Source organism: Xenopus tropicalis, chromosome 3, assembly GCF_000004195.4.
Source record: "Xenopus tropicalis strain Nigerian chromosome 3, UCB_Xtro_10.0, whole genome shotgun sequence".
NCBI lineage: Eukaryota > Metazoa > Chordata > Amphibia > Anura > Pipidae > Xenopus > Xenopus tropicalis.
The window spans coordinates 122,283,588-122,311,100 of NC_030679.2; the positions used below are offsets into that span (position 1 = coordinate 122,283,588).

The following is a 27,513-nucleotide window of genomic DNA, read 5'->3' on the forward strand; positions in this document are numbered from 1 at the left end:
TTGTGTACTTGATCATATGTACTAAGTGCCCTACAGGAGGAATGTACATTGGAGAAACAGGGCAAAAACTGCGCACAAGGATGAACCATCACAGACATAAGATCAAAACCAAAGCATGTGATACACCAGTGGGACAACACTTCTGCAATCAGGAGCACAGGCTTCAGGACATGAAGGTGTTAATTCTAAAAGGGAACTTTGGATCTGAACGAGAAAGGAAGATCTATGAATTCAAATGTATGGAGTTATTTAACACAGTAAGACAGGGCCTTAATTTGGGGTCAGGTTTCATGTCACACTATCTGATCTGACTGAATCCAGACCCCTGGACTATTTACAACCCACCCTAATAAACCTTAATTACTTTCACTATCTTCACAAGTTATCTCTATCTATCTGTAACTTCCTAATTTATTGCTTGTAAACACTTCTCTTTGATCTATCAGTATAAATGTTGTGCCATTTCAGTTCTCATTTGTATTTTGCCTGATGAAGGGGCCTTAGAGCTCCGAAAGCTTGCAATGTATTTTTATTGTTAGCCAATATAGGTATCATTTCTACAATACTCTTGTATTTGTGTTTTTTTATTATTATTCACAACAACAAATGAATAGTAACTACCTATTGTTTACAGGTTCACCCAAACTGAAGTTGAAAGTGCTCAACTGCTAAAAGTACTAGATACAAAAATAAGAATATAAAACCTTAAAGTACAGAAAAAGAAATAAAAGGTCATGTAACAACAGTCAAGGGCTATCTGTGACAATATAGAGAAAGAAAAAAACCAAATGGTCAGTGTTTACTAGGAAAACATGCATAAAATGGTGGACTTTGGAAGTAAAGTCACACGTTATCGCAGATGAATGGTAGGCCCCATGTTCTCGAAGGCCATGGTCAAATGCTTGTTTTGCCCATTCATTGAAATTCCTTTGCGATTATGGCATAGTATAATGGCATAGATAATGGCATAGTGGTTCACCAGAACTCACATTAATATAAATTAACCTACTTAGGTACATGGGTATTTTCCTTTACCCATGGGGTGATTTTAAAGCCTATTTGTGTACTAGTTTAGTCAATCAGTGCTTTAATACAGAGAATTATAAGGGTAGGAGTAGATGGAAAGGTTCCCAGTATTTTGCTTCCTGCAAACTCCTGCTTGGTGGGAGCTCACAAAAATGCTCAATTCAGCACCTAAATGTAACCACTCCTTGTGCAATAGACATGGTGCAATAGACATGGTGCAATAGACATGGTGCAATAGACAAGGTGCTTGTCATTAACAAGTGGCTACAGGAGGACAGGGGTGTTGTAAATACCACTGTTTTTTACTGGACACAACAGTATTAGCCTATAGGGTAAAAGGTCAAGGTACCTACACAATTGATGCAGAGTGATCCATAATATTTAATAGTGCAATACAGAAAACCAATAATATACAGGGACTTCACAATGTTATACTGAATAACCACAAGCATTGATTTAATGTTTTCGGGCAGATAGGGGATGCAAAAACCAAATGGACCAGTGGGTTTTTATCAGTCATCAAACGGAACTTTACCCAAGAGCAAAGCAACTATTAGACGGCAGGCAATGGTGCCTATGAAATCCAAGTTTAAGCTGTCCCTTTTTGTCGGTAAAGCTGTCGTTTCAGAAAGAAATTTCAGAATTGATCGCGGCCGCACACTGAGATTACCCTTGGCTTCCAAGACCAATAAAGATTTGTTTGGTTGCCTTTTGTGTTTCCCTTCTTTATTGTCGAATAGCTGCTTTTTTTAAACTATTGATTCTTAAAAACGTCATGGAAACTCATGGAAGGAACTCAATGACATTAAATATGTATGATTCGAAGTAGAAAGTATAAGGGGCAACTGTGGCGTTTTTTTAGCATTGTCTCATGTGTGTCTTCCTTTTCCATTACCTTTAGACTAAGCCCAAAGGGTGACATTGTTATTATGTGTACGCCACTAACTAAGTTCTGTACATGGCTCCCCTGCCAATACTAACACATAGCAAGATATTTTTTTTAGTAAATCTATGCTTTAAACTAAATGTTCCTGCATTCAGTTGAAGGAAATAGAAGAGAGACCCTCTCAGGAGTCTGGAAGGTTAATTTGTTATATTCATGTTACCTATGGAAGAGTGGCTGTTGCTGCTCTTGGTTATGCCCCTCACTTGCACTTCCGTGGCTGTGCATATAGAAAGAAAGGCCAGATTACCTATGATCTCTGCAGGTGGCGTTATAAGCTTTTTATTAGGGTCTATGATCTGCATGACATTTTTGTGTTAGCTGCATATATGCATATCATTAATGATAGTTTGTTGAAATGATCAGAGAGACTCAAATGTTTTATCCAAATGGATGCTAACCCCATGCTTGAGTTTAATCCCTATAGCATAAATACCCTTACATCTGTGTAAAGATGAATATTAATTTCCTTGTCTTCAGAAGCAATAAATGGATTACTGGCGTTACATGCATTAATTAGATTGTCCTTGACAGATATTTTAATGTGTTAGAGCTGCTGCTTGATGTGCAGTTCCATCTATCATTCTCAGTGGCAGTGGTGCAAATGTAGGATACAGTGCTGGTAAAGTCCAGGCGGCCATTAGGCATTGTTACAGCTAGTGATGTAGCGAACATCGCCGAAAATGTTCGCGAACCCGTTCGCGGACTTTCGCCAAAACTCGCGAATATTCGCGAACTTTGCGAACCCCATAGACTTCAATGGGAAGGCGAACTTTAAAACCTAGAAAAGCCATTTCTGGCCAGAAAACTGACTTTAAAGTTGTTTAAAGGTTGCCACGACCTGGGCAGTGGCATGCAGGAGGGGGATCAAGCAAAAATTTCTCTGAGAAATACTTTGTAAAAAAAACGCAAAAAAAACGCAAAAAAAAAAAACCGCCAAAAAATAACGCAAAAAAAAAAAAACCCGCAAGCTATTCCTATGTATATGCATAGGCGATAAAACGCGGCGGAAAAACGCGGCGGAAAAACCAAGGTGAAAAAAAAAACGCGGCGAACCCAAAGTGGCGAACATCGGCAAAAATCCGCGAATTAGTTCGCCGCGAACAGTTCGCTACATCTCTAGTTTCAGCACCAGTATTCAGAATTCAGTGTCAGTATTGTGGTCTAGGGATGTAGCGAACCTAAAAAAAAAAAGTTCGCGAACTTACGCCAAAACCCGCGAATATTCGCAAACTTTGCGAACCCCATAGACTTCAAACCCATTTCTGGCCAGAAAACTGATTGTAAAGTTGTTTAAAGGGTGCCATGACCTGGACAGTGGCATGCAGGAGGGGGATCAAGGGCAAAAACTTCTCTGAAAAATACTTTGTTGGCACAGCGTTGCGCAAAAAACGCAAGCTATTCTAGCGAAAATACGCGGCTTTTTTGCTATGTCGCGCTAAACACCATGAAAACGGGATTTGCGGAAAAACGCCATGTGTGACTTGTGCGGCGTATTGTACAATACTTTTGCGACGATAAAAAACGCGTCGGAAAACGCCGCGCGAACCCAAACTGCGAACATACGCTGAAAGTTCGCGAACATACGCGTTCGCAAACACCTGATGTTCACGCGAATTTGTTCGCCGGCGAACAGTTCGCTACATCTCTATTGTGGTCTGGTCAGCAAATATTGAATCGTTTCCCCCATGACCAAGAAAATGATCTGCTTCATATTATAATATTTAAATGGTCAACCTCAAGGCAAGGAAGCCAAGGACGTGGGGTGCCGTGTCTCCATATTCTATAACTGTAATGAGAATATGAGTGAGCCTCTAATATCAGTGGTCTTGTCTGAGCTTCAGTTCAGTTTTAAAATTATAATACTTCATATACATATATATATAGTTTATGTATGAATACAGTATGTATATCTACTAAAGCAAAAAAGGGAAAGTTGTGCTCACCACTAAATTCTAAATTCTAAACATTTAGGTGGTGGTGCAATGAGGTAAAATGGTGCAGTTGATTAGCTTGAATATATATGGACAAACAATCCCTGTTTTGTTTAAAGGGGAGGCCATTTTGTTTAATGCACAGAGGGCCTGATTCACTAAAGTCCGAAATAAGGAGTGCTATTTATAGCATGCGTTAAAAATCTTATCACTTCTTATTTTTCGCTCGATTCACTAAAAGGACACTTGTCATAATTAAGAAGCGATGTTCTTGGCGTTATTTATCTTGCGACGACATATTTTCAAGCAACGTGCTGCGTAATATGTTGTGCACTGCGTAATATATTGCTTGAAAATATGTCGTCGCAAGATAAATAACGCCAAGAACATCGCTTCTTAATTATGACAAGTGTCCTTTTAGCGAATCGAGCGAAAAATAAGAAGTGATAAGATTTTTAACGCATGCTATAAATAGCACTCCTTATTTCGGACTTTAGTGAATCGGGCCCTCTGAGTGTCCTAAATGGATTCTGTCAGGATTTTTATGATGTACTTTTTATTTCTTAATTACACGTTTTACATTGCAGATAATTCACTCTACCATTTAAAATTTTATTCTTGAACCAACAAATTATTATTTTAATTTTTATGATTATTATTATTATTAACATATTCCGCAGCGCTGTACAATAAGTGGGTTACATACAGAGTAACATATAAAGCAATCAATAACCGATACAAGAGGTGAAGAGGGCCCTGCCCAAAAGAGCTTACAATCTACAAGGAGAAAGGGTTGAGACACAAGGTGTGGGAATGGGCATGACCAGAGTTGTGAGAGGTGGGGCACAGGGTATTGCTAAACTAGATTAGGGTAAGCCTCTCTAAATAAATGTGTTTTTAGAGATTTCTTGAAGGCAGAGAGATTGGTAGAAAGTCTGACAGTTTGTGGGAGCGAATTCCAGAGAAGGGGCACAGCCCTTGCAAAGCCTTGAATGCGAGTGTGTGAGGAGGGAATGAGAGAGGAGTTGAGAAGCAGGTCAGTAGAGGAGCGTAACAGGCAGGTTGGTTGGTATCTAGAGATAAGTTCAGAGATGTAGGGTGGGGCAGAGTTATGAACTGCTTTGACTGTGAGAGTTATTAGTTTGAATTTTATCCTGGATGGCTGGGGAAGCCAGTGCAGGGATTGGCAGAGTGGCATGGCAGAGGAGGAGCGGTTGGAGAGGTGTATGAGCCTGGCAGCAGTATTCATTATGTATTTTTTTAGTGCATTGTGCCTGAGTCAGCGTTACACAATAAAACTATTTTATTGTGGAGGAGTCGTGACTTTTTTTTACTATTGAGTGCTATTCTCATATTTACCACTAGGTAAATATGGGAGCATTTTTTAGAAATGCAGGTGTCAGGGAGCCGCTATCTTGCTCCCTTCCCATTGTAATTATTGGCCGGCATGTCGGTCTGAGTTATGTTAATTCTTTCTTGTGAAGTTTTTAATAAAAACACATAAAAACCCTTCCCATTGTTCTGCTGTTCGGCTGCAGGGAGAGGGGGATACCACAACGACTTGCAGCTCAGCAGTAAAGTGCGACTGAAGTTTATCGGAGCATGTTGCATGGTTGAGGGGACCATAGAAACTAAGAATATGGCTAGTCCCCTGTCAAATCTCCAAATTAAATATAAAAAAATCTGTTTGTTCTTTTAAAAAACAGATTTCAATGCAGGATTCTGGTTCCACCAGTGCAACATAGCCATTCATGGTGATATAGAGGATGCTTTAATTTCCAGTCTAAATAAAGATTTCTCACTGGTTGAAAAGGGAATGAAATGATTTTCCTCGGTACAGATAAACTTGCCTCTATGTTGTTAAAGAATCAAATACAGAATTACCATTACCCACAGCGTCCAGTATGACCTTTGGAATGTCCATTTCATCCTGCATAAGGGTAGGTTTGTAGCACTTTCAACTATGTACAAAGAGAGCTGCTTAAAATGGCAAAACTATTCATTCTATTTTTCTATTTAAAAAAAAAAGGCAAAACAAAAGCAGGAAATACATAATGCATTTTATAATGAATAATTGATACAGGCGTAAGCTCCATAAAGCTATTTCTCTTTTTAAATGAAGTGGAGTTAAAGATTCATATTAATCCATTTTGTTTCTCTTGGTGCGACTGGGACCTACAGTTTGAATACAGCGCCTTCCTTTGTCATTTTATCATCGTCTCTAACTCACAGGAGTAAAGAAATGCTTAATTATCCATGAAGGAAAATAAAAATTACATTTTTGTTTCCCTTAGTTTTCCTGGTTCTAGAAATTGGGCTACAGCAGGCATGTTGCTTTGTTTTCTCCCAAACTAAAATAGCTGAAAATTCCCCCAACTGCTGGCAAAGGCATTTGTGTGATAAATGTCAGAATGTACAATTTCATGCCTAAAAAATAATTTTGGGAACACTGACAGCCTATAGTGACGGATCTAAAAAATACACCCATAACTCACAAGACGACTGCTTAAAACCTCCTTTAGAAGAAACTTGTATCTGTCTTCTGTCTCTACTAAGCTATCAGATGAGGTTCTATTACATGCCAATGGTATACCTGGGACAGGGAATTCCCTAGATAGGGATACATTTTTAACACAATCTTGTCTGAAAATCAATATCTCTCCTCAGAATGGCCCATCTATCCTTGAAAATATCTTTAATGTAGTTGTAATCTCATTTAAGTCCAGTAAAGAATACTTGCTATGGGTTCTGTGGGAATTCTGCAGCCAGTTTTAGTGTAGGGTGGAGGTGGCTTTTGCCCTTGGTTTCCTGCATCCCACAGGCAATAGGTGACAATGTTGATAAAAGCTCAAATAAAACATAAGACTCTATTTGCAAAGCTTCAAATTTGAAAAATTGTTGATTTAGGAAACTGAAACTTTTTTCCAAGTTTGCAGAGGAATAATGAGCTAACCCCCCCAACTGAAAAAAAAGAGGCCCCTCCATGTGGTGTGATTATAAACTGCACCCCCAGCCACTTGAACCACCCCAAAACTCAATTGTTTTTAGTGGATGAACATACACAGGCAGTAAGGAGGATGCATGTTGGATCATGGAGTTAGAGAGTCTTTACCAGGTCCAGGTCCCTTCTTCTCCAAGCCCTACCAGTCACGGTGACTGCTGTGTGCAAGTTATGTCACTAGGACTTTCCTATCCAGTGTATTCATGTATTTGGTTGTTGCAGGAGTTTCATAACTCACCTAAATTCTGATGACAAGGGGACTTCTCAACTGACCCTTCACCTTGAGCCAACCCACTGAACCCCCTTGTTACATACCTTAATTAGACACCAGGAGATAAAGATGGGGTAAAATGGCCACAGCATTTATATATATTTATTAAATAAATAGGACCTTGCCAGCTTAACCCAAGACAATATTCTAAAGTTAGAGATCACTACTATCGCTGCTATTTTATTGCTGAAGACTTGAAATTTACTTCCATAGTTGTTATTTGAGATCAGCACTATGTCATTATATCCACCACTGGGTATTAGGCTGCCTCTACCTACAGAGAGGTTGGCCCCAAACTCTGCTACCAACAGGAGCTGCATCACCAACCATGAGAGAAGTTTAGCAGCCCTGCTGCCGGTCCTGAGTCTGCAGTGCCTCGATGATAGGAAATCCAAGCAGGCTGTCACCTAGCACAAGCAGTAGTAGCCTCTGTATCTATCAATCCATCGTGCAGTAAAAGGAGAGAACCTCCATTCTACCACTGCTAAAATGACTCTGGCAAGGTCCTACCGCTGCTGTGACAAATTATCATATATCCACTGTTTTGATCCAGAGGAATGCAAAAACCCAACCTGAAGCCTAAGCTAATTATGCCTCAATTCCTCAAATTCCCCATGGCGATTGCAATCATTCCCTGGATCAAGAAATCATACTTAGCTTGAGTTAATACAATGCATTCAGGAAAACATCCACATTCAGTTATTAATAGATAATATGATGACATAGAAAACTCCTGAAAACACCTGAGATTTTTGCAAAATATGGAATGGTGTCAAGCCAAGCTGGTCCGACGGGTAATGTCACCCACAAGCACCTCGCACTAGGCTGGAGGCTTAACCTGGAGATGGGACAGGAAGCACAGCAGTGGAGAGAGGCTGGAAGGCCGAACAGCGAAGTACCAGAGGAGTAAACAGAAGGGTAGTCAAACGGATCCGGGTCAAGGGCAGGCAGCAGAGGTTCAAGACGAGGTAACAGGCGTAGGGTCAAATTCGCAGAAAAGTTCAGAAGTAACAAACGCTAGGCACACCGAAATGATAACCGAGCACTGATGGGCTGTTGCAAGGGCTATTTAAGGTGTCCCGCGACGTGACGCGGCGTCATGACGCCGGCGCGCGTGCGTAACGACGCGGGCGTCAAATCGCGCGCACGTTGCGTTAGTCGCGGGCGTCAAATCGCGCGCGCGTCGCGCACGCCGCTTGCGTGAGTGCGTCAAACACGGCGCCGTTGCGCGCCGGGACGCAAGGCGGCTCGTGAGCTCCCGCCGTACGCTAGGACCCGGGACTCGGCGCTGGTGAGTAACCTTACATGGCCCCCCTCCTAGGAGCGGTCTCCGGACGCGAACTCTAGCTTTAGGAACATCTTTCCGGTGAAACTCTTTTAAGAGTTTAGGTGCATGGATGTTACAAGCTGGCTCCCAGGAATTTTCTTCTGGACCGTAACCTCTCCATTTGACTAAATACTGGCGTTGTTTCCCTCTTAGTCTGTGGTCAAGGATTCTCTCGACTTCAAATTCCTCCTGGCCGTCAACCTGGATGGGTGAGGGTGGAATGGGAACTCGCCCAACAAAAGGGTTAACAGTCACAGGTTTCAATAAGGCAGAGTGAAAAACTGAATGAATACGCCAGGAGTCAGGGAGTCTTAACTGGAAAGCTACAGGATTTACCTGTTTGGTAATTTGAAAAGGCCCAAGGAAGCGATGACCAAGCTTTCGTGTAGGACAAGACAATTTAAGGTTTGCTGATGAAAGCCACACCTTGTCACCCACCTTGAACTCGGGATCTTTACGTCTCCTTTTATCCGCATACGTCTTGAAGTTCTGCTGAGCTTTCTTAATAGATTCTTCAAGAAACTTATAATTCTCCTTTAAAAACAATAGACGATCCTTCACAGCAGGAACAGAAATTTCTTTGAGAGAAGAAGGAAAAATAGCAGGATGCATCCCGTAGTTGGCAAAAAAAGGAGATTGCTGGATGGAGTTGTGAAAATTATTGTTATAGGCAAACTCTGCAAGAGGTAATAAGGAAACCCAATCATCTTGTTGATAAGAGGTAAAGCATCTTAGATATTGCTCCAGGGTTTGATTGGTCCTCTCAGTCTGTCCGTTGGATTGAGGATGAAAAGCGGAGGAGAGAGACACCTTGATTTGTAATGCTCTGCATAACGATCTCCAGAACTGTGAAGTAAATTGGGTTCCTCTATCAGAAACAACATCGTCAGGAACCCCGTGTAATCTTACGACCTCTTTTATAAAGTATTCAGCGGTGGAAGCGGCAGAAGGGAGTTTAGGGAGTGGTATGAAGTGGGCCATCTTAGTTAATCGATCCACTATAACAAAAATGGCAGTTTGTCCGGAAGACGGAGGTAGGTCTGAAATGAAATCCATAGAGATGGAACCCCATGGTCTAGAGGGAACTGGAAGCGGAAGAAGGAAGCCTAAAGGCTTGGTACGGGAGTCCTTGGACCTAGCACAGACATCACAGGACCTGGTATAATTGACACAATCAGTAGTCATTTTCGGCCACCAAAAAAGTCTTTTGGCTAATATAATTGTCTTTTTAATACCAGGGTGGCCAGCTAACTTAGAGTCATGTATGGTACGAAGGACTTCCAGGCGCAGGCTTTCGGGTACGAAGATCTTGTCTTTAAAAAAGAAAAGTCCATCTCTAGACGTTAGCTCCCAACCAGAGGGAGTGGAAACTGAAGCTTGTTTAATTTGGTCCATCAAGGAGCACTGGATGGACAAAAAATTTTGTGGCAAAAGAACAGTCTCTGGTAAGGTAGGAGTGACTTCTTGAGGAGAGTGGATCCTGGACAGGGCGTCTGCTTTAACATTCTTAGAGCCGGGACGGTAGGTTAGATGAAAGTTAAATCTCATAAAGAAAAGCGCCCAACGAGCTTGACGAGGTTTAAGTCTCTTAGCGACACGAAGGTATTCTAAGTTTTTATGATCAGTATAGATCAGGATAGGGTTAGAACCTCCTTCCAAGAGGTATCGCCACTCTTCTAAAGCAAGTTTGATGGCTAAGAGTTCTCTATCTGCCACGTCATAATTCTGTTCAGATTTGTTCATCTTTCGGGAAAAATAGGCCACTGGATGGAGAGCGCCGGATGTGGAAATCCTCTGGGAAAGTACAGCTCCAACTGCAGATTCGGAGGCATCCACTTCTAAAACAAAAGGTTTTGTAGGGTCAGGGTGTTGAAGAATAGGCGCTGTGGTAAAAAGAGTTTTTAAAGTTTCAAAAGCTGTCTGAGCTTGGGAAGTCCAAACGAACTTGGAATTTAAACTGGTTAGCTGAGTGAGGGGAAGAATGATCTGTGAAAATCCCTTAATAAATTTCCTGTAGAAATTTGCAAAACCGATGAAACGTTGGACATCTTTTCTGGAGGCAGGGACTGGCCAGTTCAGGATGGCTGAGACCTTACTTTGGTCCATTTGGACTCCATTGGCAGAGATGATAAAGCCTAAAAATTCAATAGAGGTTTTATCGAACTCACATTTTTCAAATTTGACGAATAGTTGGTGTGAACGGAGTCGAGAAAATATTTTCTTCATATGGAGTCGGTGTTCAGCCAGGGATTTGGAAAAAATTAGGATGTCGTCTAAGTAAATAATAACGAAAATGTCCAAATAATCTCTGAAGACATCATTGACAAAATGTTGAAAAGTTGCAGGTGCGTTACATAGGCCGAAAGGCATGACCAGGTATTCGAAATGTCCATATCTGGTACGAAACGCAGTCTTCCATTCATCCCCCTCCCTTATTCTGACCAAATTGTAGGCCCCCCTAAGGTCGAGCTTTGAGAAGATTGTTGCCTCTCTAAGTCGTTGAAAAAGTTCTGGGATTAAGGGCAAAGGATACCGGTTCTTAACAGTTATGTTATTCAGATTGCGGTAATCAATGCAAGGTCTTAGAGTGTGATCCTTCTTTTCCACAAAGAAAATCCCTGCTCCGGCTGGGGAAGTTGAAGTACGAATGAAGCCTTTGGTTAGGTTCTCTTCCAGATAGTCACGTAGCACCTTTAGTTCAGGTTCCGCTAGTGGGTAGATGCGCCCGAAAGGTATTTGTGATCCCGGAAGAAGGTCAATAGGGCAATCGTACTTCCGATGTGGAGGCAATGAATCGGCTCCTTTCTTATCAAATACGTCGAGGAAGTCGTAATACTCAGAGGGTAAACCAGGAAATCTTTCAAACGGTTTTTCAAAAGCTACACAGCACAATTTCTGACAAGCAGAAGGGGGAGACGAAAGGCAATTGGTACGGCAAAAATGAGACGAAAATGTAATCTTGCCTCTTTCCCATTCCACTATAGGGTTGTGTTTGCGTAGCCAGGGTAGGCCGATAATAATAGGCGACAGAGGAGAAGCCACCACATCAAAACTTAGCATTTCAGAGTGGATTTTATTCATACACACACGTAGGGGAATGGACTCTTTTAGAATGGGACCAGAACTAATTGGTGAACCATCAGCAACTCTGGTAAGGAGAGGAAGTGACTTGGTCAGTAGGGGAATCTTGTGACAGTCCGCAACTTTAGAGTCCAAAAAACAACCGCTAGCTCCGGAGTCCAGGATGGCCGGAAGCACCAGGACCTTGTCTTCCCACTGTAGAGAGAGAGAAAAAGTGAGCAGTGGGGAAAAATGAAGCTTGGGTACGGTGGTACTTAGTGAAGGGACCTTACGAGGAGGAGAGGGACGAGTTGGGCACGTGCTGAGTAGGTGACCAGATAGTCCACAGTAAAGGCACAGGTTGAGTCTCCTACGCCGAATACGTTCCTCGGAGGACAGTGAAGGTCGAAGTGAGCCCAACTGCATGGGTTCCGGCTCAGGGGAAGTGGTGACTTCAGGATCAACCCGAATCGGAGGGGAAGCTTTAGGCAATACCCAGGAAGCGGGGAATGAGCTAGCTTTCTCCAGCCTTCTCTCTCTAAGGCGTTGATCAATTTGAATGGATAACTGGATGAGCTCCTCCAAGGAGTCAGGCACTCCTACCCTTGCCAGTTCGTCCTTAAGAGTAGCGGAAAGACCAAGGCGGAATTGATGTTTGAGAGCCGCTTGGTTCCAGTCTGTATCTGCCGCAAATTTTCGAAAGTTCATAGTGAAGTCCTCTACAGGACGGGTACCCTGTCGAAGGTTTCTCAAGGCAGCTTCGGCTGTAGCTACACGATGAGGATCATCATACAGCACCGCCATGGCTTGAAAGAACGCGTCCACTGTGAGGAGGCATGCATTTTGTTGCTCCATCAACCGGAAAGCCCACGACTGCGGTTGTCCCCGTAAGAGAGACATGACCACTCCCACCTTAACTTGTTCAGTAGAGTAGGTCTGTGGTTGGAGCATAAACAAAAGTTTGCAGGCATTCACAAAGGTTCTAAAGGTGCTGCGATCTCCAGAAAACTTGTCAGGGAGTGGGATCTTGGGCTCAGGAGCCGGTAAACTGGCTGTGGCACCCACCAAAGGTGGAGGTGAGGCCATGGGAGCAGGAGGCGGGGCAGGATACTGGATAGCCTGTAGCTGTTCCTGTACTTCATTGTAGTCCGCTCGGAGTTCTCTCACAGCATGAGCGAGGGCTGCAATCTGTTGCGTGAGGGCCGTAAGAGGAGATGCATCTTCCTCTTGATCCATGGCTCGGTTATACTGTCAAGCCAAGCTGGTCCGACGGGTAATGTCACCCACAAGCACCTCGCACTAGGCTGGAGGCTTAACCTGGAGATGGGACAGGAAGCACAGCAGTGGAGAGAGGCTGGAAGGCCGAACAGCGAAGTACCAGAGGAGTAAACAGAAGGGTAGTCAAACGGATCCGGGTCAAGGGCAGGCAGCAGAGGTTCAAGACGAGGTAACAGGCGTAGGGTCAAATTCGCAGAAAAGTTCAGAAGTAACAAACGCTAGGCACACCGAAATGATAACCGAGCACTGATGGGCTGTTGCAAGGGCTATTTAAGGTGTCCCGCGACGTGACGCGGCGTCATGACGCCGGCGCGCGTGCGTAACGACGCGGGCGTCAAATCGCGCGCACGTTGCGTTAGTCGCGCGCGCGTAATGGCGCGGGCGTCAAATCGCGCGCGCGGCGCGCACGCCGCGCACGCCGCTTGCGTGAGTGCGTCAAACACGGCGCCGTTGCGCGCCGGGACGCAAGGCGGCTCGTGCGCTCCCGCCGTACGCTAGGACCCGGGACTCGGCGCTGGTGAGTAACCTTACAGAATGGTGATCCAAAAAAAGAAAGATCCTTTTTCTAGGTCCCAAGCATTCCAGATAATAGATACCTTACCTGTATATATTATAGGGGGCCTATAACTGCTAACCTAGCATCTGATAATGGGAAAGGTTCTGGGATATGAGGAAAATCACTTCATAATCATGTAGATTCCTGCTTTTATACAGGGCTGACTCTCTAATAAAGCACAGTGATTCAGAAATACAGCCCTAGGTCTAAGGAAAACCATTGGTGTATCCAACAAGAATTCCTTTTGTTCCTAATTTTACCCTAATTAATCTCTCTGAGCATGGAAAACTGTGCTTCATTGCAGGCAGATATTTCTCCAGCAATTCCCAACAAGTCAAAAATGACTTTTATTTTTCTTACAGGTCGGTTTGTTTGTAAAATGGTCCCTTTCATTCAGACCACTGCAGTGGTGGCCAGCACTCTAACTATGACCTGCATCGCAGTTGAGCGGTACCAAGGCATCGTACATCCGCTAAAAATGAAGAGGCAATACACCAACATCAGGGCCTACAAGATGCTAGGTAAGGCCGCTTATTCTAAGCATTCCTGCACTGAGTCTGTGAAAATTGAAAGTTTCAATGCAAATATGAGACCTTAACCTTGTAGTTTCTAACCTTATACTTTATTTACTATTAAATTCTGGTTTGAAGGTGTTAGTTTTTACGGAATGAAACACACATCTCACTTCAGTCTGTGCTTAGGGTCAAACAATCTCTTGATCCTATTGATCCACAAACCAATAAATTCCCAGTAAGTTATCATTTAAACCAGGAGTATTTCTAGTCATTTGAATAGGTCAAGGCAATTTAATCATGTTGAGGTTGGCACTTACATTTAAATGGAATTAATGTTGTTTAAAAATATCCAGCAGGTTCCTACAGAGTCAGTATTTGCAAGGGGGATTATGGCTCCCCTGTTATTTGCTAACAGCCAAGTCCTGGTGATACATTTACACTACCTACTGAACTCACCTTAATGTCATATGGGGAGGACTTGCCATATGCCTTTCAAATCTAGAATACAAATGCAAAAAAACATGGTATGTAACCTATTCAGGATAACTGGTTATGAACTGCCCCCCTACTGTTTAGGTGCATATTTATTGCTATAACAGTCCCCGCTGTTTGTTTGGCAGATCTCCCATAGACCACAGTCAAAACATCAATTCTGTAATGTGAAAACACTGTTGGCAAGTTTACTTTTAACTCTCTTCTCCTTCTATAATATGACATATTCTGACATTAAAGATCCAAGTGCATAATAAAGTCATAACCCCATGTATATCATACACAGACATTCCAATTAGAATTGGAGAAACAGCTCATTACACATTGTTAGAAATCCATGAGAGCTGACTTCTCTGTTGGCCAGGGTGTCCGTGTTGTGTATGTTATCCAGCAACAAATCATAACCACTGTAGGGAAGTGAAAATGTACAGGGCTTGTAAGGAAAAGTGCCTATAAATAATGAATGTTCCTTCAGGTGTTTTGCATTATACATAGATTTCCTATTCATTCTCTGGAATTCTGGGTCTAGATCCCCTCTGCTGAGGATTCCATGGAACCCCCTGAAAGAACTGGCCTTAATGATGCAAATGTTTGCTGTGACCACTGTAACCTGAAACACTTAATATTCTCCTATCTGTGTCTAGTAAAGATTGATATAAATAAAAGAATAGTGCATGTTGTTGGTAAAGTCCACCCAAACATGTTCCAAATTTTTCTGTAATTATGTTTTCTGACTTGGATAATTGTTTCAATGAATTTTTGTTGCTGTTGCATGTAAACATGCAGATAATGTAGAAACCTACAAATAATATAGTGTTTTATATTTAAGGCCCTACTACATAGTAACATAGTAACATAGTAAGTTAGGTTGAAAAAAGACATACGTCCATTACGTTCAACCATAATGCCTATATATAACCTGCCTAACTACTAGTTGATCCAGAGGAAGGCAAAAACCCCATCTGAAACCTCTCTAATTTGCCGCAGAGGGGAAAAAATTCCTTCCTGACTCCAAGATGGCAACCGAACCAGTACCTGGATCAACTAGTACTAAGAGCTATCTCCCATACCCCTGTATTCCCTCACTTGTACTGAGAGCTATCTCCCATACCCCTGTATTCCCTCACTTGTACTGAGAGCTATCTCCCATACCCCTGTATTCCCTCACTTGTACTGAGAGCTATCTCCCATACCCCTGTATTCCCTCACTTGTACTGAGAGCTATCTCCCATACCCCTGTATTCCCTCACTTGTACTGAGAGCTATCTCCCCATCCCCTGTATTCCCTCACTTGTACTGAGAGCTATCTCCCATACCCCTGTATTCCCTCACTTGTACTGAGAGCTATCTCCCCTACCCCTGTATTCCCTCACTTGTACTGAGAGCTATCTCCCATACCCCTGTATTCCCTCACTTGTACTGAGAGCTATCTCCCATACCCCTGTATTCCCTCACTTGTACTGAGAGCTATCTCCCCTACCCCTGTATTCCTCACTTGTACTGAGAGCTATCCCCCCTACCCCTGTATTCCCTCACTTGTACTGAGAGCTATCTCCCCTACCCCTGTATTCCCTCACTTGTACTGAGAGCTATCTCCCCTACCCCTGTATTCCCTCACTTGTACTGAGAGCTATCTCCCTACCCCTGTATTCCCTCACTTGTACTAAGAGCTATCTCCCATACCCCTGTATTCCCTCACTTGTACTGAGAGCTATCTCCCATACCCCTGTATTCCCTCACTTGTACTGAGAGCTATCTCCCATACCCCTGTATTCCCTCACTTGTACTAAGAGCTATCTCCCATAACCCTGTATTCCCTCACTTGTACTGAGAGCTATCTCCCATACCCCTGTATTCCCTCACTTGTACTGAGAGCTATCTCCCCTACCCCTGTATTCCCTCACTTGTACTGAGAGCTATCTCCCATACCCCTGTATTCCCTCACTTGTACTGAGAGCTATCTCCCCTACCCCTGTATTCCCTCACTTGTACTGAGAGCTATCTCCCCTACCCCTGTATTCCCTCACTTGTACTGAGAGCTATCTCCCATACCCCTGTATTTCCTCACTTGTACTGAGAGCTATCTCCCATAACCCTGTATTCCCTCACTTGTACTGAGAGCTATCTCCCCTACCCCTGTATTCCCTCACTTGTACTGAGAGCTATCTCCCCTACCCCTGTATTCCCTCACTTGTACTGAGAGCTATCTCCCCTACCCCTGTATTCCCTCACTTGTACTGAGAGCTATCTCCCATAACCCTGTATTCCCTCACTTGTACTGAGAGCTATCCCCCATACCCCTGTATTCCCTCACTTGTACTGAGAGCTATCCCCCATACCCCTGTATTCCCTCACTTGTACTAAGAGCTATCTCCCATAACCCTGTATTCCCTCATTTGTTAAAAAGCCACCCAACTCCTTCTTAAAGTTATATAGTGTATCAGCCAGTATGATGGATTCAGGGAGGGAATTCCACAACTTCACAGCTTTCACAGTAAAAAATCCTTTCCAAATATTTAAAGGAAACTCCCTTCTTCTAAACGGAGTGGGTGCCCTCGTGTCTGTTGGAAGGACCTACTGGTAAATAAAACATTAGAAAGGTTATTATATGATCCCCTTATATACTATTGTAACTTCTTCACCTATTGGGGTTTGACCTGGACATGGACAGCCCAGTTTTCTAATATGACATCAATGATGTAATATCCCCCCCCTGATGTCACCCACACTCCCACTCTACGTCACCACCCTGTCCCCAATGTCACCCCAGCCCTGCTGTACTTCAGTGAGAGAAAAGATGGCAACTCTAATAACACTACCACTTCTGCAAGCTCTCTAGCTAAGAGTGCTCCAGTTTAGTTAATGCATTCCTTACAGGGTTTGTTCACCAGTAAATTAACTTTTAGTATAATGTAGAGAGTAGAGACAACTCTTCTTCATTTTTTTATTATTCATGGTTTTTGAATTATATAGTTTTTTTGTTCAGCAGCAAATTTTATGAGCAATCTGGTTGCTGGTGTTCAATTTACAAGCAGGCAGTGGTTTAGACAGAGAGAGAGAGACAGGAACATGAATAGAGGAGGGCCTAAATAGAAATATAAGGGATAAAAGGTAACAATAGCAATTTTTGTCATTGTTGTCTCATAGAGCAATAATTGTATGGCTGCCAGGGTCAGTGGCCCCCACTTGAAACCTTGAATAGGAATAGGGCATTTTATAACATAATAAAAGCTGAAGCTGGAATACAATACGACACCCACTCTCAGTCTGAGATGCTTCTGAGCAGATGAATTAGAATAAAATATAGCAACGGGTTTGTATTAGCGGTTACACTGTCAGTGGTTGGCTCTGATCTGCGCAACACTTTGCCACCTAAACAAACGTAGCGGCACAGATCAAAGAGCCGAAACATATAGTTCTTGGTACCAGGACCAGTGTCTCCTTATGTGGGTGCTGCTGAGTCTATATGGAAGGGCACTTAAAGGGTAAAGCGTTCCAAACAAAGCATAAGAAGGAATGAAGAAGCAGAACAGCATCCCAGTAAGAATTCCAACGCACTTAAATTGGAAGTTAAAATGTTGTGCCGTGTAAGTGTAATTATTCAGCAAATTCAGTTAGTGTAAGTGAGTTTCAGTGGATTACGGGATGATAGGCAGTGAACCCTGCAAGGAGATAACACAGTTACTGCTGCCTCCTGCACAAACTCTGCGGGGCTAAGAGGTTTAGCAAATGTAATTGAGCCCCATTTGTTACATATGCACAGATAATGGGAGGGGAAAAAGAGTCTGGCCCACTTTCACTAAACGCTGCACTTTCTCCTTAGGTTTAAATCGCAGGGGGCTTATTTTAGAACCAAGAGCTACTGTATGTGCGCCAAACTGTACCCAATAGCAATAGTGTGCTGTGTAGTTACAGACAGGGCTGCCATGCCAACATGCCAAATGAAAGAGTTTCATCTCAGTTTTCTAACAATATAAAGTAGTCGCAACTATGCTCAGTAATCTAACAAATTAACAGCACTAGATACTAATTAATTATGCCAATAGAGGATTTTGTACCACACCAGCTCTTCACAGATCCTACAGTAGAGGTACATAGTAATACTACATGAAGTACAAAAGAGGTACATACAGTAGTAGTAATACATGTAGTACAAAAGAGGTACATAGTAGTACTACACACAGTACAAAGAGGTACATAGTAGTACTACACACAGTACAAAAGAGGTACATAGTAGTACTACACACAGTACAAAGAGGTACATAGTAGTACTACACACAGTACAAAAGAGGTACATAGTAGTACTACACGCAGTACAAAAGAGGTACATAGTAGTACTACACACAGTACAAAAGAGATACATAGTAGTACTACACGCAGTACAAAAGAGGTACATAGTAGTACTACACGCAGTACAAAAGAGGTACATAGTAGTACTACACGCAGTACAAAAGAGGTACATAGTAGTACTACACGTAGTACAAAAGAGGTACATAGTAATACTACACGCAGTACAAAAGAGGTACATAGTAGTACTACACGCAGTACAAAAGAGGTACATAGTAGTACTACACGCAGTACAAAAGAGGTACATAGTAGTACTACACGCAGTACAAAAAAGGTACATAGTAGTACTACACGCAGTACAAAAGAGGTACATAGTAGTACTACACACAGTACAATTAAGGTCACCGCTTGGGGGGCACAGTGCAATGCCTTGAGTGGGCCTCAGGGACGGAACTAGGGGTAGGCAGAAGAGGCACCTGCCTAGGGCGCAATGGCGGGGGGCACCAGGCAGGTAACTCTTCTGTCACCTACCGCCATCAGTTTCATACCCTTTCCACCGACTATGCAGCGGTCCCTGTAACCCCCCCCCTCCGCCCTGTGTGCGTGCATGCACCGGTGCGCACGGGGCCGGGGGGAGGAGGTGTTGGCAGTGAGCAGGCCAAGCCGACCAGGTTTCCCAGGGCTGGCCAGTTATGGTTAGATTTGGAGAGAATTTGTTCTTATAGAGCAGGGGTGGGCAAACTTTTTGGCTCACGGGCCACATTTACTTACCCCCGGGCCGGACCGGGCCAGGGCGGGCAGGGCCAGGCCAGCGTTACGCCCCCTTCGTCTCTTTAATTCTGGCCCGCCAATGACACCAAGTCTCGCGTGATGAGACTTGGCGGCGGCGGCGGCAGCGAGCCGGATTAAAAAGGCCAAGGGGCCGGATGTGGCCCGCGGGCCGTAGTTTGCCCACCCCTGTTATAGAGCAGTGATCCCCAATCAGTGGCTCGTGAGCAAAATGTTGCTCCCCACCCCCTTGGATGTTGCTCCCAGTGCCCCCTGACTTGGGGGCAAGTTTTGGCTGAATTAAAACAAGATTTCCTACCAAATAAAGCCCCTGTAAGCTGATAGTGTGCATAGAGGCTGCCTAATAGCCAATCACAGCCCTTATTTGGCACCTCCATGAAAGTTTAGGATGCTTGTGTTGCTCTCCAAGTCTTTTTACATTTTACTGTGGCTCACGAGTAAAAAAGGTTGGGGACCCCTGTTATAGAGCATATATGCATTAAAGCAGTTTGGGATTTAAATCTTGTTAGTTATCCTAGATTTTCTTGGAACTATGGCACAATGGCTGTTACTGGCTGTGTAACCTTGTAATTATCAAAGAGAGTTGATGACCAAATGACGGACCTAAAGGTGAATTAAATAACCATAGATGGTGTACAGAGATACACTTCCTAGCACATGTGATATAGTTACAAGCAAATATACAGCCTGAGTATTCTACCAGGGAGTGTTCTTTCGGCTCTAGCAATCATAAAGGAAACCTCGCTTGAGTGAAGGAACCCAAGAGGGGTTTTGGGGGGGAAAAAAACCTTGTCAAAATGTTTCCTTTTTAAGAAAGCCCACTTAGGGAAAAATACCTCAACTAAACAAGGTTTTTTCCCCCAAAACCATATTCTTGAGCAATCATAAATCGGCCTCCTAGTCTTGAATTGGTGTGCACTATCTGACTTCCAAGGCAATAGATGTAAGGTCTCCACAGCATTTACTGAAGGCATAATGTGTTACTGTTATCACTGGAATAGGGTCTAACTATGTTAATACCTGGGTGCTAGCGGTCAGACGTGCTGTGGCAGAAGGTAATTAGTTATTTATATGCTAGGTCTTGTATGGAGTGTATATGCATCCCATTCTTCAAGACCATTACAGGCTGTGGCTAATGTCTTTAAGTGAGGGCAGACTAGTGTCAGGTATCTAGATTAATAACAATATGCAGTGCTCACTACAGTATAACATGCAGAGTAGGGGAGCTCCTAAGGTAGAATCCAGAGCTAATGAACAGGCAATTGTAATACCATGCTGTATGTCAGTAGTAAAGCTGGGCCAAGTTGTATTGGTACTCAAGTCCCAATTTTGGGCCAATGTCCCCACCTGCCCGCTTGTTGCAAATTAGAACACTTTCCCACCCACTCAATCATTTGCCTGCTGCCTCATTGTTCAAGTGCTCTACAGCTGGCCCAATGGAATAATGTATGACAAATAAGGGGAAAAATATTTAAGGCAAAATAATGGACAATATGGGACAGCTGGAATGGAGAGTATACCTGTGGGCCAGTGTGGCCAGGGATAGAATGAACAATAGGCAGGGACAGGTAACCTGTGTCCATGCTAGTTATAACAACAAAAAAATTGATAGGGGAAACAGAAAACCTGCCAGAGAAAGGGCACTAGGGGCCAAAATCTAAGAAGAGAAGGTAAGAGGCAGGGTTGTCAACAGAGGTCCCTATGTATCATACATGCAATAATTACTTGTCCAAATTCTGTTCTTATGACAGAATAGGGGTCATTTATCAAATGCAGAGCAGGGTCCAAAGAGCAAAAAAATGGACACTATGCCATGTTTTCTGCAGTTTGCCTACAAATGGCACACAAATTACAGCAGGTCCCTGTGCTACATAAATGCTGCAATCTGCATTGCCAGTATGAATACAGTGCTGCCTGAGTACAGCAGTATTGAGTTCATAAGGGGCTGGCGGAAGGAGGTCATCTACAACAGTTGATAAATTCACCCCCTAAATCATAGGACTGCACACGCTGTGTGATTTCATACTGATTACAGGTTATGTCTAAGGTAGAAACCATGTGCATTTTGTGTTAGTTATGACTTGTGTGCGTGCTCCCTATTTGTGTCAGCCACTAAAACCTCTCCAGTCATTTCATCAAGATCCTTTCAGTGTTCTCCCATCCTGCACTGCCCCCAGTAACATATTCAGCAATGAAAGGTCTGGCTTCTTAGAAACAGACTAGTGAATGGGGGTCAGAGACGTTTTATATTAATAATCAATAAATTCTAAGGCTAGAAATGCTGTACGCTGTGTGGCTAAATGTACTTTATGAGCCCAGAGGTGCAATAGCTCTATAACTACTGACAAGCTGATGTTGTCCAACAATGCACATTTAAGCATTTTTATGCCCCAAATCAGGTGGATTCCATAAATGACAGATAAAATGGCCATGATTTGTTGCCTCATGTGCCATAGAGCTTAGAAGAGCTTTTCATAGTGAGATTTGTTTAAAGGGATTGTTCACCTTTAAATTAAGTAGTATGATGTTGACAGTGATATTGTAAAATAATTTGCAATTGGTCTTTATTTTTTTAATTATTTGTGGCTTTAGCCTTTTTATTGAGCAGCTTTCCAGTTTGGAATTTCAGAAGCTTTGGTTGCTGGGGTCCTAATTACTCTAGCAACCAGGCAGGGGTTTGAATGAGAAACTTAAATATGAATAGGTAGGAGAGGGCCTGAACAGAAAGATAAGTAATAAAAAGTAATAATAACCCTAAAATAGTAGCAGGATCGGACTGGGCCGTCAGGCCACCGGGAAAAAAACCCGGCAGCCTAGGCACGATCGCTGATGGCGCTCCACCTGTGTCCCGCCCCTAATATGCTGAAAGTACGCAAGCTCAGGGGAGGACGTCGGGCAGGTGGCAGGGGCCCCTATAGGGGGTTAGGGGGCGTGGCCTCCTGTGGGGGGTGTGGGGGATGTGGTGGGGGCACCATGGGGGGTGTGGGGGATGTGGTGGGGGCACCATGGGCGGTGTGGGGGATGTGGCGGGGGCACCATGGGGGGTGTGGGGGATGTGGCGGGGGCACCATGGGGGGTGTGGGGGATGTGGCGGGGGCACCATGGGGGTGAGGGGCTGCAGCCCCAGTGGGCCCTGCACCTCCCAGTCCGACCCTGAATTGTAGCCCCAGAGAGCAATAGTTTTTTGGTTTCTTGGGTCAGTGACCCTCATAGCTTGGAAGAGTTAGAAGAAGAAGGTAAATGATTCAAATACAATAAAAAATAAAAAAATGTAGACCAGTTTAAAAGCTGCTAAGAATTGTTCATTCTATAACCACATAACAACCCCTTTAGCTAGAATCAGTATTTATAACGTTTTATATACAGAAGCTCGCTCTGTCCTGGCAATGTTACACACACATCCCACAGCTTTCTATATCCCTTCCATCTTCATTTAAGGGGAGAAGTACAAAGAAATCAAAGCAATGTTGGTTTAATACCCTGGCGACATCCCAAGGCTGTGTGGGTATTTGTAAAGGATATGTTGTCTGATTCTTTCTTTATTGAACTTGTGATGCTTTAACAACATTGTACTTTTCCTCTACATTGTTATAATAGAAAACGTAAAATTATAGTATTCCTTCAAAGGGAAAATAAGCAAGATTTTTGAAAGAAACATTCCTATTTGGAATAAACTACATAACTATAGATAAGTTTGTAAGAAAAAAAACATTAGGCTCAACCTTTAATCCAAGGAAATCCTGCCTAACTGCCAGCTGAAAACACTTTCCTGGCTCCAAAAGGGCAGTTAGACAATTCCCTGGATCAGCATTATACTGTGAGTGTTCCACTCAGCATCCTTGAATTTTCAGATTTGCTAACAAGGCATTCGGCCCTTTTGTGCTTTATAAATCTGCCAGTAGAACTGCTCCAGCGAGAGAAATCCCCAGAATTCCACTGCGACAATAAAAGGAAACGGATTTGTCACGTATGAAAAAGTAAAAACGACTTCACCCTAGACTTTCAACGGCAGGGCGCCTAATATAGAGAATATATTTAACTACCCAAAACACTATTATAATTAAGCAGTAGCAATCCTTTGACCTGTACTAATTGTTCCATTGTGGTAAAGAAGCTCTATGGACCAATCTCCGACTTCTCCGTTTGATAACAATTGCACTTAATTAAACGCACTTAATTAAAACACTTCATTTTCTGACATCTTCAAGTACAAAGCATAAGTGCAAAACCATATTTTTAATAATAACCATATCTACTGTTTAGCCTTCTTACTCCATTCTGCCAAAGTCTTATAATGAAAATAATTGCACTATACTGGTAACAGAACTAGCGTATCCCTCTCTCTTTTAGGATGCGTTTGGTCAGTGGCCATTGTTGTAGGATCTCCAATGCTTCATGTCCAGACATTAGAGGTAATCAGTTTGTTTTTTTCCAATATAATTTATAGATTTCTGTAAGGATTAAGGGTTAACCTTTTCTCACCAAACCATGAGGAGGAGGATTCTTACTGTAATACCAAGGGACCTACACACACCCTTAGTAAGGAAATGCTGACATCAGTACTGTCACCCAGTAGACTCATTTACTCAAGCCTTACAAATATCCCAATTATGTCTAGTTTCCTACAACATTATTATATGCCTTGAGCCTACTCTACTCCATAGTCTCGTTCTACCTCTATTTACTATGTGAGACCTTATTCCTGTCCGTATCTGTCTATAAAACATACATACAATGCTTGTGCCTTTCCCAGGTAAAGTACGACCTGCTGTACAATTTGTACCACGTGTGCTGCCTGGAATCATGGAGTGACGTTGAGCTGCGCAGGGCTTATGCCATTTTCATCCTGGTGGCCCTCTTCCTTGTCCCTCTTGCCGCCATGCTGCTGCTCTATACTCGCATTGGCTATGAGCTGTGGATCAAAAAACGTGTTGGGGACTGTTCTGTACTAAACACATTGAGTCGTAATGAGATGGCCAAAATCACCAGGTAATTAAAGCTGCATTATGAAATCAAAGAGGAATGAAGGTGAAGGAAACACTAATTAAAATGCTGTTACCCTTTTATGAAAATGGAGGGCTTGTGTACTAATGCTAGGGGCAACCTGTGGGCATTCTAAAGTCCCATATGGGTTCATCTCTACACCCACCTCAATTAGCAAATATTTTTCTTATGCAAAACTTTCTTTATTTGTTAAAATGCCACATGATCAAAGCCTCCCAATCAATTCACGGAAAATGTTATTTGCTTTTGTGTTTGGTTTGTGCCTGTTAAGCGGAGATATGTTTGGTTCTCAGAAAATTGCTTTAGTCCAATTAAGCCTGTGCCGATTCTTTGCAGGAAGAAGAAGCGAGCTGTGATGATGATGGTCATTGTTGTGCTCTTCTTCACAGCCTGCTGGGCACCGTTTCATGTTGTTCACATCCTTTTTGAATACAGTAAGTTCTCCCCAGGGACTAAGGTAATAAATAATCCCTGAAGCTAAAATTGGAGCCGTGTCCTTGCGATATTCACAATAAATACATGTGACTCTTGTTTTATAGCAACCTGGTGGCCATTTCCCCTAGAGCTAATCACATCCTAAGAAAGGGTAACTGGTTATGCCAATGCTAATGTTCTAGGGTCCCAGCTCCTGCACTCCTCTTTGATTATGTATTTCCCCCTATTATGCCTCACCCTGACATGAAAAAAGCTTCATGCATTATATTGTAAAATATTGGTTGCAGTGAGCTAATAAATCTAATTATTTATCTCTAGAGCAGGGGTGGGCAAACTTTTTGGCTCACGGGCCACATTTACTTACCCCCGGGCCGGACCGGGCTAGGGCGGGCAGGGCCAGGCCAGCGTTACATCTCTTTAATTCCGGCCCGCCAATGACACCAAGTCTCGCGTGATGAGACTTGGTGTCGTCAGCGGGCCGGATTAAAAAGGCCAAGGGGCCGGATGTGGCCCGCGGGCCGTAGTTTGCCCACCCCTGCTCTAGAGACTAGTAAAGTCTATTCTAAGTCATTTAATCAGCCTTACAATGAATGTGAGGAAATCCAGTCAGACCAAAGCAATACCCCTCTCTATAGATCAGGGGTCCCTTATCTTTTTAATCTGTGAGCAGCATGCAAATGTAAAAAAATTTGGAGAGCACAAACATGCAAAAATTCCCTGAAAAGGACCATCACAGTGCAATGCATTGTGGGTTATGTAGTTCCTGCATGCTGTCTGTAAGCTGTGGAGAAGTTGTTACAATTTATAACTACAATGTTTTAGTCCCTCCTCCACTTCCAGGATTTCAAATGATGCAGATAGAAACTGTTTTGCAGCTGGATTTCAGCATATACTGTAAAAATTGTATTTATTCATACTTTTTGAAAGAACGGAAGACAAAGTTCCCCTTTAAACGATCAAAGTCCAATTAGTGCAAACTGGAAAAGTTGGTCTACTAGAGTCATATCCCTATTTAAGCCAATAATTGTTCTTATCCTGCTATTAACACTCACAATGTCTTGCTGCCTGCAGATAACCTAGAGGACGAGTATGATGATGTGACGGTGAAAATGATTGTGGCCATCGTACAGGCGGTTGGATTTTTTAATTCCTTCAACAATCCTGTGGTCTACACTTTCATGAATGAAAACTTTAAGAAGAGTTTGGTGGCCATCCTCTTCTGCCACTTCCGAGCCCAGGAACCAGTGGAGCCAGCAGACAAAAGGGACAGCCAGCAGTCAGAAAGACCCAAGGGAGGAACCACCATGTTCTTTGCCCGGAGAGATGGACGCAGTGGCCAAAGCCACCTTAGCGCAGAGAACTTAGAGCTCAGACTATGTGAGCAATTTCCAGCTGCCCGACTTGAGTCTGTTGCATACCCTCTAGTGAATGCACACAAAGACTTACTTCCAAACGGCCAGTCTGCATAAAGGGCTTTCTGCTGGGTAAATCTCTACTTATGGCACATGGAATGCAATATACAGAATGCAAAAAAACTGAATATTGTTACTGAGACAAATCTAAATGAACAGAAATGAAAAGGAGCCATAAACCAATTTAATCAGAAGCTAAGCCGCTAAAGCTGAACTGATTTGTAGATGAATATTAATGCTGGGAAACCAGCTCTTAGATTAAAGGAACAGTAACACCAAAAAATGAAAGTGTATAAAAATAATTAATATTTTATGTACTATTGCCCTGCACTGGTAAAAGTTGTGTGTTTGCTTCATAAACACTACTACAGTTTATATAAATACCCTGCTGTGTAGCCATGGGGGCAGCCATTTAAATTGAAAAAAGGAGAAAAGGCACAGGTTACTAAGCAGATAACAGATAAGTAGCATAGATTCCCATTGTATTCTACACAGTTATCTGTTATCTTCTTATGTAACCTGTGCCTTTTCTCCCTTTTTCAATTTAAATGGCTGCCCCATGGCTACACAACAGCTATTTCTATTAACTACAGTAGTCTTTCTGAAGCAAACACACAACTTTTACCAGTGCAGGGCAACAGTACATTACATTTTAATTATTTTAAAACATTTTTATTTTTTAGTGTTACTGTTCCTTTAAAGGGCAGAGCATTCTGTCCCCAGGTACCCAGTGACAGACTGAATTCCTTGATGAACATGAAATATCATATTGCTGTTTTAAGCAAAGAGAGAGAAGTCATTTGTCTATGGCACATATTTCCTGAGCAACTGCAGGGGGGAGCAATCATTTCACATCTAAGGAACCATTTTTTCCAGTTTTGCAAGGCTGTACCTGACATTCCAAGTAGTATATTTCTGGTACAGAGATTCTGCAGAGTGTTAACCTGATTGGAACTCTGTTAGAGTTATTGAGAAAGTACTGCAATGTTACATGCAAAGGTCTCTCATTAAAATCCATAGAGGGGTTTTTATAAGGAAGATGACCTTTCCCAAATGGGCCCAGAGAATGAGCACCAGAGTCCTAGTAAAAATGGGAAATGGCCTTCCCAAGGCTACTAAAACATTGCAGAGATATCACATATAACAATTCTCAGACTGTAATATGAGGTTGAGGGATATCCAA

At 42.9% G+C, this 27,513-nt stretch overlaps 1 protein-coding gene across 1 annotated transcript in view; it reads left to right on the forward strand.

Moving 5' to 3' along the window:
* qrfprl2.2 (pyroglutamylated RFamide peptide receptor-like 2 gene 2[provisional]) overlaps positions 1-26,589 on the forward strand; it is a 75,755-nt gene extending 49,166 nt beyond the window's left edge. The window contains exons 2-6 of the mRNA XM_002935306.5: positions 13,759-13,917; positions 23,830-23,891; positions 24,233-24,468; positions 24,820-24,917; positions 25,990-26,589. Of these exons, the coding sequence (XP_002935352.5) occupies positions 13,759-13,917; positions 23,830-23,891; positions 24,233-24,468; positions 24,820-24,917; positions 25,990-26,387 (953 nt within the window). The 3' untranslated portion in view covers positions 26,388-26,589. The remainder of the gene's footprint in view (positions 1-13,758; positions 13,918-23,829; positions 23,892-24,232; positions 24,469-24,819; positions 24,918-25,989) is intronic.
* Positions 26,590-27,513: the final 924 nt, after the last annotated feature.